The sequence below is a fragment of the Ylistrum balloti genome, unplaced genomic scaffold, assembly GCF_031769215.1.
Source record: "Ylistrum balloti isolate Yb309-2 unplaced genomic scaffold, AGI_CSIRO_Ybal_v1 Utg369616, whole genome shotgun sequence".
In the NCBI taxonomy this organism is placed as follows: Eukaryota; Metazoa; Mollusca; class Bivalvia; order Pectinida; family Pectinidae; genus Ylistrum; species Ylistrum balloti.
In genome coordinates this window covers 1,807,412-1,825,193 of record NW_026781889.1, presented here as the reverse complement: position 1 = coordinate 1,825,193, position 17,782 = coordinate 1,807,412, and the positions used below count along the sequence as shown (strand labels likewise).

At 33.2% G+C, this 17,782-nt stretch overlaps 1 protein-coding gene across 2 annotated transcripts in view; it reads left to right on the top strand.

Moving 5' to 3' along the window:
* Positions 1–17,782, top strand: part of LOC132548286 (transforming acidic coiled-coil-containing protein 3-like) — a 50,117-nt gene that overhangs the window by 26,541 nt on the left and 5,794 nt on the right. Inside the window, exons 9-16 of one of the 2 annotated variants that reach the window (XM_060212148.1) lie at positions 3,933–4,028; positions 9,234–9,302; positions 9,631–9,645; positions 14,142–14,320; positions 14,632–14,675; positions 15,260–15,327; positions 16,041–16,133; positions 16,685–16,791. In XM_060212148.1, coding sequence (XP_060068131.1) covers positions 3,933–4,028; positions 9,234–9,302; positions 9,631–9,645; positions 14,142–14,320; positions 14,632–14,675; positions 15,260–15,327; positions 16,041–16,133; positions 16,685–16,791 — 671 coding nt within the window. The remainder of the gene's footprint in view (positions 1–3,932; positions 4,029–9,233; positions 9,303–9,630; positions 9,646–14,141; positions 14,321–14,631; positions 14,676–15,259; positions 15,328–16,040; positions 16,134–16,684; positions 16,792–17,782) is intronic. The other variant, XM_060212153.1, reaches the window with a different exon arrangement.

Genomic DNA, 17,782 nt, shown 5'->3' with positions numbered 1-17,782 from the left:
TATGAAAGTGGAAAAAGTTTTGGTTTGTTCAGTTTAGGAGTACATAATCTTGGATGTGAATAGTTAATGAATATATCTATTATATTTATACAATGAAGAAAATATGATAATGGATGTTGTACAACAAATGTTATCTATTGTAATCTATAATTGTGTAATTACTTACTGCTTTGTATGCTTCGATATTGTAACTCTCTCACAAGTAAGGTTTTTGACATTTGAAAATTTAATATTGCACTCAAGTTTCGCAAATGTTCTCTCTTATCAAATAAAATATCTTCTTTGGCAGGAAAAAAGAAACAAACAAACCTTTAATAATTGCAGGATCAGTTGACAATGGTAAACTGGGATATAATTTGTGAAATTAAGTTTGATGCTAAATTTTGAATGTCAGAAAATGGATTTAAGGAATTATCTTGTGAGAGACAGTCATTAGGATTTATGATGAACTAGATCATTGATGTGACAAGAAAAGCATCATTCAACTTCATTTTATAAGAAATGGTAAAAATCATCAAAACAAGTATGCATACTGGTTTTTTTTTTAAATAATATGTTAAACACCTGTCATTGGATTACTTTAGGATGAGATTTGTGTAATGACCCTCTCCTTTGAAGTCTTGTATGTTGGCCCCTCCCTTTTAAGACTTGCATGTTGTCCCCTCATTTTAAAGACTTGCATGTTGTCCCTTCCCTTTTAAGACTTGTATGTTGTCCCCTCCCATTTAAGACTTGTATGTTGTCCCTTCCCTTTTAAGACTTGTATGTTGTCCCTTCCCTTTTAAGACTTGCATGTTGTCCCTTCCCTTTTAAGACTTGTATGTTGTCCCTCCCCTTTAAAACTTTTTTGTTGTCCCCTCCACTTTGAGACTTGTATGTTATCCCCTCCCTTTTAAGACTTGCATGTTGTCCCTTTCCTTTAAAACTTGTTTGTTGTCCCTTCCACTTTGAGACTTGTATGTTGACCCCTCCCTTTTAAGACTTGCATGTTGTCCCCTCCCCTTTAATCTTACATGTTTACCTCTCCCCTTTAAGACTTGTATGTTGACCCCTCCCCTTTAAGACTTGTATGTTGACCCCTCCCCTTTAAGACATGTATGTTGTCCCCTCCCTTTTAAGACTTGCATGTTGTCCCCTCCCCTTTAATCTTACATGTTTACCTATCCCCTTTAAGACTTGTATGTTGTCCCCTCCACTTTGAGACTTGTGTGTTGGCCCCTCCCCTTTAATCTTACATGTTTACCTATCCCCTTTAAGACTTGTATGTTGTCCCCTCCACTTTGAGACTTGTGTGTTGGCCCCTCCCCTTTGAGACTTGTGTGTTGGCCCCTCCCCTTTGAGACTTGTATGTTGCCCCCTCCCCTTTAATCTTACATGTTTACCTCTCCCCTTTAAGACTTGTCTGTTTTCCCCTCCCCTTTAAGTCTTGTATGTTTACCCCTCCCCTTTGAGACTTGTGTGTTGATCCCTCACCTGAGATTTATTGTAGGATAAAATATAAAGAGTATGTTTGTTTTGATGTATTTATAGCCTTACAAGGTTATTGCAGATGTATAGACATATGAATGGATACCTTTGAATTAAAAAAAAATAATTTCAGGAAAACCAAGGAACATATTGCTATTTCAGTTCTGTCTGTCCCAGTAAAATAATTGATGATGTTACTGGAGTCTATGAGTAAATTATTCCAATTCAGGTAAAACTGAAAAGAAGATAAAGGATAGAAATATATGGTATTTATAAAACCATGTGTGCTCTATGAAATGTTCAACCATTTATCAAAATGTGAACACCATTCATAGGATATTCATGGCTTTTGTGAAATATGAACTCAGGATTCATGTAGGTACAAGATATGAAATGTGAAAACTTATGTACAGGACATAAAATGTGAATACCATTCATAGGATATATATTGTTTTTGTAAAATATGTACTCTGGATTCATATACAAGATATGAAATATGAAAACTTATGTTCAGGACATAAAATGTGAACACCAATCACAAGATACCTGTGGCATATACATTGCATAATGTCAAATATGAACACCATGTACAGGATTTGAAATACGAAATCTGTAAAGTACAGAATATAAAATATGAAAAGCATGCGGTGGATGTAAAATCAGAACACAATGCCGATACAGAAAATGTTCATACTTATAGATAAATACAGAATATGTATACCATCAAGTGTATAATTAAATGTATATAGCTAACTTTCATACATGGTAACATATAACAACATGTAAAATAATAGTCATGCTATTGGAATACATCATACACCCTTAAAAGATTGTCAGTTGTTTCTCCCCATGGAAACATTTTAAGATTGTATAATTTCATAAGTAATTATCAGTACTGCTCTAGATTGTTTTTATCTTCCTTGATAGTTAAATGTTGTTGAAGTATCTAAGCTCTTAAGTGATTATTTGTTCATGTTCTATATTTACACAAATGTCAGTTATTACTTTTAAAACCTTTCAATGGGTCATAATACTTGCTTTATAAGAGATTTTGGTTTAGTTTTACAAATTCCTTTGTATTTTTCTGGGAGTTCTGGTGACTGATCTTTGTGTTGTTAAAATTTCTCACTCACTTTTCTCATGTAGCACCATGTCTAGATAACTATCTGGCATCTTCTTAACCTGCCAAAGAAAAGTTGGATATTTTGCAAGTATTTCAATAAATTAATGGTTGGTGGTGGATTGGGGGGGGGGGGGGGGGGGGGGGAAAATTATTTCTATTGTTTTTTTTTTTTTTTTTTACTTTATTTTTCTTAAAAGTTAACCAAAAGATTGGGAAAAAAAGTGTGTAGTTTTTGTGTTTAATTTTTTTTTTCAATTGTTATTATTATTTCTGTTTAATTTCTGAGATTCAGAGTGTAGCAAAATGTGAAATTTGCCTTCATTAATGAAACATTTGAAAAAATGCATTACCAATAATTGAAAAATTACTGATTTTGAAAGGTTTTTAATTTCTGATTAAATTGATATACATTTCCCTTTGTCACCATGTTTGATATTCACTTTTTCACAACTTCACATCTTGCTTGATGTCTTTATCAAATCTTTTTCATTTAATAGTTTGTGTTAGTGGCTCTCCATATATGTAATCAGAGTTGTCTCCCTCCAACAGTATTAGGAGTTGCTGGATTAAAATTCTGTCATCTCGTTTTCTCATCTGTTTTGTTTGATCATGGATCTTTTTTTTTATCAAGAAATCAATTTATTTACCTAGTTTACAAACTAGTTTTTTTTCTATAATCTAAAGAAAAGTAAATTACTGCTGAAGCTAAATTGTGGTTGCAATTCACTTCTCATGCGATGTGTTAGATAGAAGAAAAAAGAAATTGAATATTATCATTTTTTCACAATTTTGTATTTCAAAGTAGAGAGTAAGGATTTTTTTCACATAGTTTTACTTAGAAGTAGAAAGGAAGGAAAGTTCACATAAAACAACCTCAGTCTTCCATAAAAAATGTTGGTAGCTATTATATAGATGTTTGTTTACTTCTGATTGTCTCGAAATTATGATTGGATATACAGGTACATTGGATAATCCGAAATAGTAGAACATTTAAGTATGACTGCATCTGCTTTAAAACAAATGGTGTTTATTGGAAACAAATTTTCAAGCTTAGTTAGAAGCAGTGCTTAAATGCTTGCATTGTTGTTTGTTAGTTTTGCTTTATAGATGCATTTTAAATATTAAAAACAACTTGTTTCAGTATTCAGATCAAATCTTAATATTACTGTACAGTGCTAAAGAAAACCCTGTTGCAGTTTCAGGTATAATTTGGTCTCTGTTGATAATAAAGTGGTTTGCTGCTGTTTTTAAGATGACTTTTATGTGTTGATAAAAAATGGTTTGCTGCCATTTTATCGATGACCTTGATGTCACTTTTCCTGACCTTGTTTTTTGTCGGTAGCCGCAGTCTCCTCCTGATGAAATTGATGGTTCCAGATATTACGATGCTTATGACTTTCCACCTACTGCCAGGGGCCGTAACTCTAGAGGCTCAAAGGTATTGGAGAGTTGATAAATCCAGTGTCTCAAGCCTTTTTGTATCCTAATTCTTTATATCCTCTCTGCCTGCTTTTGGTCTCACTAACGCCACTTATTGCATTTATATAGGTGCTGGAAAAGCCTCAATGGAAACTCCATTCTGATGGACCACATTTATTTATTTACAAATTTTATTTTCACTCTTTTACAGCATGTTTTAATTGCATTTGCTGTTAAATGTCTTTTACAGTTCTTCTTATGTGAAGCTTTTAAAAATTTGTAAGATAATTAGTTCAGTGTTATGTTACAAAAAATGGTGTCATTGTAAATAAATGACAAAATGTATATATATGTACCATCCTGCAGGTAAAACTTGTATTTTGAATTGTTTCTTGAAGAAATTTTTTTATTGAAATTATAACGGCCAAATCAGTCAGACATTTTGGTTCTGTCATTGTGGAATTTGAGGATACTTTTTTTTTTTAATGTATATATCCAGGGATGTAAAATAAGTTATATGTCCCTGATATATCATTACATTGGAGATGCCAGATATCACTACCAAATATATCACAGACAAGAATGAATATTAATTGATTCTGATGTTGGAATATTTTGGTATGATATATATCTCATGTCTCCTGTAGTTTCTAGTAGAGCTTGTATCTGCATGTTTTGAATATGCATGACTGCTTTCATTATTGCATGCGTCTCACTGTAAATCTGTACCATCCAATAATAAGTCTTTATTGATGTATCACTGTGCATTTCATTTTACTTTATTTCATTTTTATTCTTCGTTTCTTTTTTTTTGTTTTTTAATGTCTTTTTTTATCTTTTGTTACAGGTGTGGATATATTTAGTTGAAGTTTTAAATAACTACTTTTTTACTTTGTTAACTTAAATATTAAGAGTGAAATATTGAGTTTTAACGATTATTCTTTTTGTATTTATTTGCTATAGGAATAGTATTTTTGATATATAAAAATGAGATTTTATGGATTTTTTCTTGAGTAAGGACCCAGATTTCAACAGATTTTCTTTCAAATTAAACAATGCTATTGAGTACACACTTATAGTAGACTTAAAATGATAATCAAAGGGGAGGTAATTCATTCCTCTATAGCATTTGTTAAGAAAAAATAGATAAATAGAAATATAGATTTTTTAAAAATTGATGTGAACTAAAGAATGTGATATATAAAGTAACTTGTTTTTCAAAACATTGTATCCTCTCCATTTACAAACAGAATTTGATTAAAATTTAGATAAAGGAATAAGCATTGAAATGGATTTGATATCAGCTTGATTGTTATATTGATAGCAGGATTCAGAATAAACAAATTCCTACAATGAAAAATTACTCTGTAATGAAAATATGAATAAAACTTACACTTCAGATAGGACAGTAGTCACCTCTTGATTACATGTATCTTAGGGCAAGGTCTGATTTACAAACTCCCAACCCTTTGTCAGAGTTTTTGTTCACTGATATGAAATATATAAGTTAAATTGCATCAGCAAGTTAATTTGATCTGTTTTGGTTTCAAGACTGGATGCAGATATTGATATAGGACTGAGATATTTACTCCTGAATGAAAATAATGATTCAGGACTTAAATATTGATATGTCAGTTAGATTATTATAATTTCAAGTCTTTGATATTAATTTTTCAGTTGAGACATTAACTGAAAACTGGGATTATTGACTCATTTGTATATATGTTAAATACAGGACCAAGATATGACACTTGGGAAAAGATTGATATATGACCTTAGGATTAAGGTATTAACTCATTGGGAATCTATTGTTATTACGACTGAGATATTGACTCCTGTATGAGGCCGTTGCCCTCACGACTCGGACATTGACTCTTAGGTGAAGCTAATTTAAACTCAGCCTAAGGACTAAGGTATTGATTTCTTTGTGAAACTGTTGACTTCATAACTAAGTATGTTGATTCCTTGGAGAAGATATTGTCATCAGGACTTAGATATTGGTTATTGAATGAGGTTTTGGACCTCTTGATTCAGATATTTACTCGAAGTGGAGAGAGATATCAACTCAGGACTTAAATTATGGTTTTTTCCAGGATTGAGATATTCCAACCCGCGAAGAAAGAGATTTGCTTACAGGACTGAAATATTAATTTGTACACTGAATTGTTCTGGTCCATTGATATTAAGAACAATTTAAGAATATTGTTTGATATTGAGGTCTAACTGAAGGGAATTAACTACTGTGTACTGGTTAATCCTGATGGCAGCACATCGCTATACAGAAGTCTGACTGTGTGTGATCAATACTTACGTCACTCAGATTATAGAAAATACACAGGCAATGCATCATATTTTAAAGCTGGAATTCCATCGTCTTACAAAGGAGGAAAGTATTTAGGGATCAGATACATTGTCATTTCACCTGAAACGTATCCCTGAATCATCTCTGGCAGAAAATCAATCACCTCAATATTTTACAAGGGGCTAAGGGGACCATGTATTATGCTGTGAAATCCCAGGCAATGCAGAACAACACACCAGCTGGCAACAAGATTAAAGTTGAGAAACGAAGAAAACAGGCATGACCAGGTTTTTTATGTTACAATTTTTTACTTGGCTGCATGCAAGCTTAATGATACTGACTGAACGGTGTGTTTTATATTTGTGTATGTGTCTGTACATGTGTGTATTAAGGGGAGGGTATATGTGTATATGTATGTAGATTGGGTACTTATGTCATTCCGTTTTCATTATGGTGTATTAAACACATGTGATCTTGTACTTTGAAACTTCCTGTCAGGTTTATTTAAAGATATAGTAGGTTTCCATGTACAGGATGTATTTTACAGACAAAATTCATTATCAACAAGATGTATATCAGATTTTGGGTTTAGTTACTGTCAAACAGCAAATGGATACTGACAATGGTTATTTCTGTGTATGGTAAATAGTAGTAATTGGTTGTCAAGTGATATTCTGGATAAATGATATGATTATTATTTGTGTGAATTTGTGGTAAATTGTGAAAATACTTCCGGATGGCCAAGTTGTCAAGGTGATATCTGTATGATGGGAGGTTCAGCATCAACCAAACCCTATGAGGACATTGTAAGTGTGAAAGTCTGAAAGGTTACTAAAAAATGATCAGAATTCATTTTAATGAAAATTTAATTATTCTCTCTTTTTTTCCCTGTCAGTTTAGATTGACAGGATTGCTTGAGGTATGTAATCTCTGAAACATGTTTGTGATTTAAACAAGGTAAATAATAGTAACAGAAATTTCAACATAACAGTGTACCTCAGGTTTTACTGCACTAAAGTACTTAATTGGTAGGTTTTGAGACTGAAATACATGTAAAATTGAATCATTAGATTTATTATATTCTGACCGTTGATGGATAGTATTGACATTACTATCTTATACCCACCTTATCCACAGTGTTCCAATCACCCTCCCATTCTTATCTCCTGCAAACCATCCCCTGCCCCCAACCAACTTCAATCCCCATCCCCATTGACCCACATGCCCTGCCAACCAATCCCCATCACCTCCATCTCAGCTTTTATTAAACCATACCACATCATTACATTTCCAATTCCCTCTCTTATCTCATCTCAAGCATTTAATTCTCAATCTCCTATCCCCACCCCTTTCCTCCATCCCTTCCATCCCTTCCATCCTTTTCCTCCCCCCACCCCCCATCTCCCATCCTTATGTCCCATCAACCATTTATTACATACCTATACCCCTAGTCCTCCATCTCTTCCAAACTCCCATCCCTGTACCCATCCACATCCTCTATCCCATACCAACTATCCATCTGTCCCTGACAACCACATCTATTCCATTCCCTACCAACATCATGCTCATCCCCTACTGACCCCTTCCCATCCCAACCCAACCCTTGCCGACCCCTTCCCATCCCAACCCATCCCCTGCCAACCCCTTCCCATCCCAACGGATCTCTTGCTGACCCCTTCCCATCCCAAACCATCCCCTACTGACCCCTTCCCGTCCCAACCCATCCCTTGGCGGCCCCTTCCCATCCCAACCCATCCCCTACCGACCCCTTCCCATCCCAACCCCATCCCCTACCAGCTAACTACCAGTACCAGATGTCACTGGATGATTCAGACTCCCTGATATGAGACTTAGAGAAAGGGACAGAAAACCCCACTGTGATCTAGAAGTAACAGATGGCCTAATATGGTGTTATTTAGTACAGATTAGACTATTTGTGAAGTTTACTACCCTGGTAGTCGGCTGTTCCTTCCCCTATTGGCTGTATAATACTTTTATGTAGAATATTTAGAAGGAGTGATCAGACAGGATTTGATGTCCAGCTTCCTGGCTGTTGATCTGTAAGAACAAACACAAAACTAGAAATTAATTGCTTCTTTAATTATTTCATAATTATATTTTAAAACAATAATGGTGTTGATAAGTTATATTCATAGTATTTATATCATATGTAACAATCCTACTACATAGATTATATAAACTTTCTGTGATTAGAAATATATATAATTGTAGATTTCCTGTAGAATTAGTCTAGTTTTATCGTAGTTTGAAAATCTGTCAGTTCTCAGCCCATGATTACTGTTGAAAGCAAGTTAACAATATTTCTACTGTGTTTTTATAGAGCAGTACCCTCATTCTTTGTGATAAGTCCATCCATATCTACTGATGTTTGCAGTAGAATCCAAACAAATGTTAATTTATTGTACTGCAATAAGCCAACTCAATATTGGCCCTAAATGGACTTAATAAATCATAAATACAATGTGTTTATAGATAGTTTTTGAGAATAAGTTGGACAAAATCATGTTCCTAGGTGTGTAACATATAGTAAGTTTATTTGGTTGACTGCTTTCACCTCAGTAGGTGAGGCACCATCAGTGTCTTTGTTTTGAATTGTTACATGTTTGCAATAGAACAGAAGATGTCAAAAACATGCCTATTTCTTCTTAGGTTGTCTTATACGGTCTTGTGTATTGCAAAGCCTGTTGAGAGTTGAATAAATGGAGAGAAATGTTCAAATTGTCATTTAGAATGACCTTGTGATGTGATGGAATTTGAAAATGTAACTTAAGATGGTCATGCATGACTATATAGGTAAGTTGGAACTAGAAAATTCAAGATGGAAATTCTGAATATAACTTTTAGAAAATTTTTCTCATTACCAAAATAAATAATTTTCCTTTTTTGTTTGGTTTGTTGCAGAGTGATGGGGACGGGGATCGAAGCGGATTCAAGATGGAGAATACGGAGTCGGTGGTACAACTTGTTCAAGTAAGTAACTGATATCCTGAATGTTTTTTTTTAATTTATGATAAAACATGTTTCATGTTGTTTATAGTGTAATTACATTTAAAATCTTGAAACTTTTCCTTTTTCTTGTTACATCTGTATATAATGAAACTTCCTTAAAATTTCCATTTGTTTTTGTATAGCTTCTGTCATGGCCCATCGACAGTTGATGTCATTAATGCCAAACTTGCAGCTCATCGGTAAAACTCAACAACAACGGGTTAAAACACGTTGTTCGCTTTACCATAAAGTTTTTTTTTAATGTTTTTATGACTTTGCTGTAATTGTTTTACATAATTGTTCCCCGCAGGAAAACAGTAAACAGGTAGAGTATGCTGTTCTGGTATTCATGATACTGCACTTTCTGTGTGATGATGCTTCTAACTGCAAAATGTTCGGTTCAGTTGGAGCCCCATGGGATCCAGCAACAAAGCTCTCGTTAACTCTTCCTTTCCTTCAATCCCATCTATAACGATTGCATTTCAACCTTTCCTTCCATACATAACTCCCTAACACTCACCATTTTGTCATAATGATTAAATGTTTAAATTTGTTTCAAAGAAGTAAACATTTAAATAATTACAAGCAGAGGAAAAGATCATCCTTTGTCACAATATACAATTATCTATGATTACTCTGTATGATACATCGCATGTTGACCCTGGAAAGGCAAGGTCTAAGTCAAGGTTAAAAATCTTAGTGAAAAGGAACTTCTGGCACATGTAAATTGGGTCAAGGTCACAATTGGAAAGCATTGAGGACATAACAAGGGATTATTGAGTACATTTCACACCGATTCTATTTCGTTTATTTTTATATATCATTATGGGTTTTCTGTGAGAAAGATTTAGAAATAATTACTATCTTGATTGGATTTAGGCTAAAAAATTCAAGATGGTCATTAAAAGAATATTGATGTGTATCTTTACTTTAATATACAACACAAATTAGAGTGAACATGTTTGTCCCATGCTATATATGTACATCAGAATTACATTTCAAAATATAACATACATCAGTATGATTTAAAATTTTAAAATATAATGTACATCAAAGTCATATTTTAAAATGTAACATATATACATTAGTACTATATTTTAAAATGTAACAGTTGTCACGATGATATTTAAGAAAAGATAAAAATCAAGATCATATTTCAAATTGTAATATACCAACCAATACATGCTGGGATTTCTGTAAATGTCTTGCATTTAATTTCAATTCCACTTGACCTTGACCCTTTACATTAAATATCAACAGTTCAAGTGACTTGCTAACATTAGGCCTATGGTTATGGTGATGGTGGTAAATTACTGGTGATTCAGGGACAGATTGTCAATTTTTGAATGACAGGGCAAGTTTACTCAACGAAAAAAAACCACTAACCATGAAATCTTTTTTCCCATTTTGTTAATGGGTCTGATTGTGGCTGGAATTTCATAAATATTAGTTTACAAAAATTTGATTCAAAAATCATAAACCTTATAACTTCAATGTTTCTCATAAGAATAGTTTAAAAAAAAAAAAAAAAAACAATTGCTCAAAACTAGCATGTTCTCAAATTCACAAATGTGACTAAGATAACCCTCTGCATAGTGATGTACAAAATTTGTCTATAATACCAGTCATTGGATATGATATATACACTCAGATGACAGCACATAATAAAGAAAAATATTTTCAAATTGAACCTGACATTCCCAGAAGGTAAATGGAGTTGACATCTTGTAACAATATCACATTTTAATTTTAATTTCATCACAATTCACTCACAATTTGTTGACAAGTTCTGTTATAAGATTTTCACATCAAATTCGTGTGAATAACAAATCTACAAAAAGAAAAGAAAATCAAAGTTAGGCATCAATCAATACAAATGCAAATATTGTCTTTTTGTTGTCTGATTCAAATTATCATTTCACCTGAGACTTCCATAAACTCAAATTTAATGCTGTAAAGGACAGATGTAAAACAAGGTCTTAATAACATAACTGGATTGTGTATCTATAATATATATATATAATGTAATAATTGTATATAAACAAAGGTATAAGTTATATCTACTGCTAATTATTATATCTATTTATATCTTAAGAATGTGTATACAATGTAAACAAAGAAATAAGACTATACTCGGTGGACTGATTGAAGCATGGTATCAAAGAACTTTAAAACAAATTTATGCATCATTGAGTTACAGTGTATAAGGCCTTGACAGATTTATAAATCATCATTTTTTTTGTTTTGACATCAAACAAGGAGAAACAAGCTTTGCGCAAAAGAAATAGAGTAGAGATTGCTATCAAATGATTTCAGACAAAGATGCTTCATAGAGCTGCTTGATCCTCGTCATCCATGATCATTGAAGAATGGAGGAAAACATGATGGAAACATCAAAGCTTCATGTGCCAGTATTTTTCTTTCAGATTTCAATCAATGGAGAAGTTAACATGTATAACTGCAGAAATCAAATTCAGAGAATGCTTTAATGATGTACTGTTTTTTCTTGAGTCATTTTTTTGTTGACACTAACTCTCAGATAGTTGCCTGAAACTTTAGTCATAGATCAGTTAAATCTTGATATTGTCTGTTCTTTTTTCCCCACCAACCAATGCTACTACATTACTGTTAAACTAAATACATCACAAAATATTGGCAAACTGTATTTAAACACAAAACCTTATTTGCCTATGCCAAACATTGCCTCTGCTAACCACTGATAAGAATGTCCTTTGTTTAAAGACATCCTTGACCTTTGTTAACCAATGTCAGGCATTACCTCACTGACCTGTCAGAGTGACCTGTGTGTAAAGACATCCTTGACCTTTGTTAACCAATGTCAGGCATTACCTCACTGACCTGTCAGAGTGACCTGTGTGTAAAGACAGTCTTGACCTTTGTTGACCTATGACATACATGACCTCTGTGAACCAATGTCAGCATGACCTCTGTTGATAGCCAGCTTTGAACTTTGTAGACATATAACATACATGAAATCTGTTTACTCATGTCAGGCATGCTCTGTTGATAGACAGTCATGACTTCTGTGGCCCACAAGACACAATATCTGTTGATTGTCTTGACATCTTTTAGCCTATATGGCTGGCATGACATTTGTTGATGCAGTCTGAACCTATATATGTTGACCTATGTTAACCATGACCCATTGATAACCTTGACCTCTGTTGACCTATAGCAGGCATGACTTCTGTTGATCCTTGACTTCTATTAACTTTATGGCAGGCATGACTGTTTGCCAAAAGCCAGCAACCAGTTTTCAAAAATTACATATTTGCTATACTGAGACAATTCAATATTTTAATATTACAGTAAATATATCTTGATTTTGTGCTTCTAGATGGTGGAAAATGTCTCGGTGTAGGAAATAAGTGTTTTTGTTTGTTGATGGTTCTTATTTTATGATATCAGCTTTAGGGGCTGAGCATGACCTCATTTGGCTTTTATGAAGTCAAATTGTAATCACAGTTAAAATGTGGAGAAAAGTTATAATTATAGATTATAATACTGTATGACTGCATGATATAAATATACTAGATGAATGATTACCATTGTTTAGTATATAAACTAAAGTTGAATATCCATGTGCTTAGCTCTATAGTTGAATAAATAATTAAAGTGATGTTACAACTAATTTGTGTTGCCTGAATGTGACATATCACAATTTTGAGAATATAAAGTAGGTCCAAAGTCTGATTTAAAAGTTTCAAATCCAGTGTCTTTATTTTGATATCACTTCTGAAAATTCTGGCTTAAGTAGATCATAACGGTCATAAAAATTGCCAATGGATTTTTGTAATGAAAAAGCTTGTCAGGTCATGTTTTTATCCATTCTTTATACTGTTTTAAAAGATAAGAAAACTGTATGATAAGAAAACAAAAATTTTGACAAATATGATGTATCAAAAAAAGTATGGAATGTATGGTGAAGGTTTACATGGAGTAGATTCCTATAATTTCCCTTGGACCATTGTGACATAAGTAATTAAAGGAGAACTCTGACAAGGGAGTTAATTTTTTACAGGGAAGACTTTTTTGTTAGGGCACAAGTGGATGATTTCAGGTAACATATGTAAATCTTACTTACAGACTAATGTCTAATGATGTAGAGTTTAACAGAAACATATGCATAGAGGTAAAAAGTTAAGAGTAAGATTTCAAAAAGGAGGAAAACAAAAAATTATTAAAAATGAAAAAGTACAAATATAAAATAGTAGTTTTGGTTCTTGCTTCTGTTACTGCTAATGACGAAGATAATAGGAGCAGATTAGAGCTTCTTTCATCTGCTGTAGATATTGAAAAACTTTATTTAAGTAGATATCATGATCTACATATTGATGGCTAGATATACAAGAAAATCCTGTTGAGTTGAAATTCTTCCATTGGACTAAAAAAAAATGTGGGAGAAGCTCTAAAGAGCTGTGCCATGTAATTAGTACATTTTAAATCATGCTAGTTCAGCAACAGATCTTTGATTTGACTCAGAACACATTGCATGTATTGATGAGTTTGTTTTTGTGGTTTGTACATGTTATTTGATTAAGAGCAGATAGTATTCTTATGATTACTTACAGGCATGTAGGTACTACTTTGTACAGCTGGGTAGTTTTGTACTTGATTAAATGTATTTTGTTCAAGGACAGCAGTAAGCCTTTGTAAATGACTTCAGTGTCTACTTACACTGGGCTTTCTTTGTTAGATTCAGTGACCATGTTGATAAAGGACAGCAGACACACAGTCTTGGCTAACTGGTTAAAATTTTGGTAAATTCCAAATTTCATGACTTGTTTGGTGTTATGACAGGTGCTAAAGTACTCACAATCTGAGTGGAATAAGCTGAAACAAGACTTGGACTTAGAGTTTCAAGCCAAGCTTCTCAACAAAGAGAGGGAATGGAGTCGAAAACTTGCTGACCGAGAGAAAAATTTATCTCGCCTGGAAGATCAGTGCAAGAATCTAAAACAGGCCAACCATGATATGAGGTATGAACAATAGTGATTGGTGTAGGTAATGGGGTTATATAACCGAGGTTTTTGACAAGATGATGAGAGTCATTTATCATGTATGATGTCGTTCACTAGGTATGGTCAGGTTTTTCTCCCTGAAATTTTCATATTTAGATTTAAATGTCTTTTATTAAAACCCAAGATAATTCCAACTTCCTTGTCTGAGAATATGTCAAAAAAAAACCAATGCAGCATTCCATGATAATGAGACTTTATATTTAGTTTTTACATCATATAATTACAGGTATTGATGTGTGACACATAATAACTTGTCATTCTTTACACAGGTGTGTCGTGGCCGAGTTTGAAAAAACTATTGCCCAACTACAAGGTATGTATAAAAGGGTTTTTTTCAGTTCTTTAGGAATGAATTGTATGGCTTTGAATTTGTGAGAAAGTTCTATAAAATCTACAATTTGAAAAATAATAAAACACCCAAGATATTTTAATTTAATCATTACTAATAGATTTATTGTTAGAGCAAAAACACAGAATGAAAAAAAATCAGTTGTACATGGGACATAACCATCTATTTTTAATTTCTTTAACTGGCATTCATTTTGGAATTTTAACATGGATTGGGGAAAAAATACTGGCTTTACCAATGGGAATGGGTCCTGTATTGGCCCCAAATCCTGCAGGAAAAAAAGCCGCTGTATTATCACTATAGAATCATTCACACTGGTGAAATATATCTACTCTGACACCAATGTGGATACAACAAATTGGCCAGGCTAACTTGTCTTATTTGACTCCCTGTAAGATGCTGTAAAAGACATTTATTGTGTCTTTATAGGGGATCTTTGGAGTGAATTGTATTGGTCAGATTAACCTGTCTTATCTGCCACCTTCATGAATACAACATATTGATCAGATATCACTGACATTGTAAGAATTTTGTTGATTCAATTTCAGCGGAAAAGGAAAAATCATGCACAGAATCTCAGCAGTCCATGGAAGATGTTGTAAAAGAGAGGGATCAGGTGAGTTCAAGGCCACATGAATTAAGGTCAAAATTTTTAATCTTATAATGAAAAATGCATGATGTAGTTCATCAGTCTCAATGTAAAGTTCAAATAGAAACAAATTTTAGAACTTTTTTATTCAATGACCAACAATTTCTTTTGCAAGTATTGCAGATTGCACTCTTTTGATTTCATACCTGTAATCATGGTTCTCTGTGGTTTGTATCAGTTCTAACATCAAAGTATCTTAATTGATGATGGTCCACCTACAAACATATTAAATATATTAGTGCATTTACTGAAGAAAAGAGCAATTATGAGATTGAGAAAAGATATTTTCAGAATGACTGAATAATATTTGATCTCTACAATTAAATCTCAATAGAAAACATAACACACAGTGTTTCTCAGGAAGCTTAGAAATGGACTGGTCTGTGCTGACAGGGTTGTGTCCTTTGGCACTTTACCCTTTTTTCCCTCCATGGGGTGTGATAGGCCTCCCAAATGTTGTGCGGTGAAGTAGCTACCAGCTACTACAAGGAGGCTCCTTCAAATGACCCTTGTTGTTCACAGCACTAAACCCAGCAAACAAACATACAGAATTATCCTGTCAATATGACATTTAATTGTGATATGAGCATGATGCCTAACCTTATGGAAGCATGTGTAACTGCTGAAAATATTCACTTTTAAATATCCATCACACTGTTGAATCTGTTTGTTGTTTTTAGGCCATAGAAGATCTGCAGTCAGTGGAGATGGCCTTCTCCGATCTCCACCGTCGTTACGAGAAAACCAAAGGTGTTGTGGAAGGTTTTAAAAAGGTCTGTTCACATTGTGGTGTTAATTTGTTATCATGATAAATAGTAATAAAAGTTATTTTTTTGTCAGCACAAAGATGTCAAGTTAGATGCTTTAGTGAAAATAGAACGTTGCATTTATGTCTAAGATTTTGATATTCTCTGCTCACAGTTGTAAAATCCAATTTTCTTATTTTGTAACTCACCAAAAAAAATCAGGTTTAAAATGTTATAACTTAACATTGAAAATATTTTCAAATCCATATCTTTGATCAATTCTTACAAGAAACTGATGTGATTACTCATAACCTAAAAGCACTAGGACTTATTTTGTACTAAAATCTGCTAAAATTGGACACATGGTCGCCACAAAAATATTAAGATGTCTCTTTAAGTGGACAAGTGTTTTCTGAAACAAAGCATAGTTATAGAATATCCTTTGCAGTTCTCATCAAGTTCAGCATCTGGTAGAAAGAAAGCTGTAGATTCTCAGTTGATTAAATATGAACTTTTCTTAAAATTAAGATATTACATAATGATTTCACCATTTCAAATTTTACATTTTTTGGTTTCAGAATGAGGAAGTTTTAAAGAAATGTGTTCAAGACTACCAGTCCAAACTAAAGAAGTCCGAGGAGAAACTACAGGATGTTTTACAGCAAGCGGAGGATAAGTTAGATCTGTACGGGCTATAAACGTTATGTTGTGCTTTTTATTTGAATTTTCCTCTTGTCAGCTCTTCAGATGATGTGACAGAGATGAATGTCATGTTTATGACTTGTCGGTTTGGGGAGAATTACCTTTGACTGGCTGCCACATTATGTAAACATGGTCAAATTATATGAAAGCATTGCATTGATAACCATATCTGCTGTGAACTTTATTAGGTGAAATGTAACATGTAATACATTAAGGATTTACTAATAGAGCTAACACCATTCGTGCTAGTTGGTTGGTTCGTGGGTTCCTTTACTCTTCAACTGGCTACCCAACAATATGCTGGGTGATTGAGCAGTAGGGAAAATCAAGTGAGGAATATCAATCACAACAGCATCAGAGTGAGTTCTTCGGATTTATTACTAATGGTGTTGATGAAGTCTGGAGGGAAGGATATGGGTTGACAGTTAGTAATAAATCAAAATAACTCATTCTGATGCTGTTTTGATTGATAATCCTCACTTGATGTAATACATTAAAATACATACCTAGATTTTCCATAAATTTTATACAGATGACTTTGCAGATTCCATATTTTGAAAGTTCTTACTATATTTAAGGGCTTGTCTATGTAGCATTTTGAGCAAAGTACATAACAGATTATTGGCATTACTGTAGCTTTATATATAATTTTTGTGAGACTCAATATTTGTGGTTTTTCAAAAAAAATCTTTTTGTGGACGCTTGATTTCATGGGTAAATATTGCTCAATAAATCCATATAGACTAATTTCAACAGTTCATAGACATGAATTCAGGAATTAAGAGAATCCCCTAAAAATCAATGCCCTACAAAAATTTATCATTTTACAGTATGTAAGGTATTAAGAAATCGTTCATTGCAAATGCATTTTTTTAGAATTTATAAGAAAAATTCTTACGATCAGTCATCTGTTGTTATCACTCCGACATTGATTTGATTATACTTCACATGTGTTTCTGAACTGAGTTGAATTT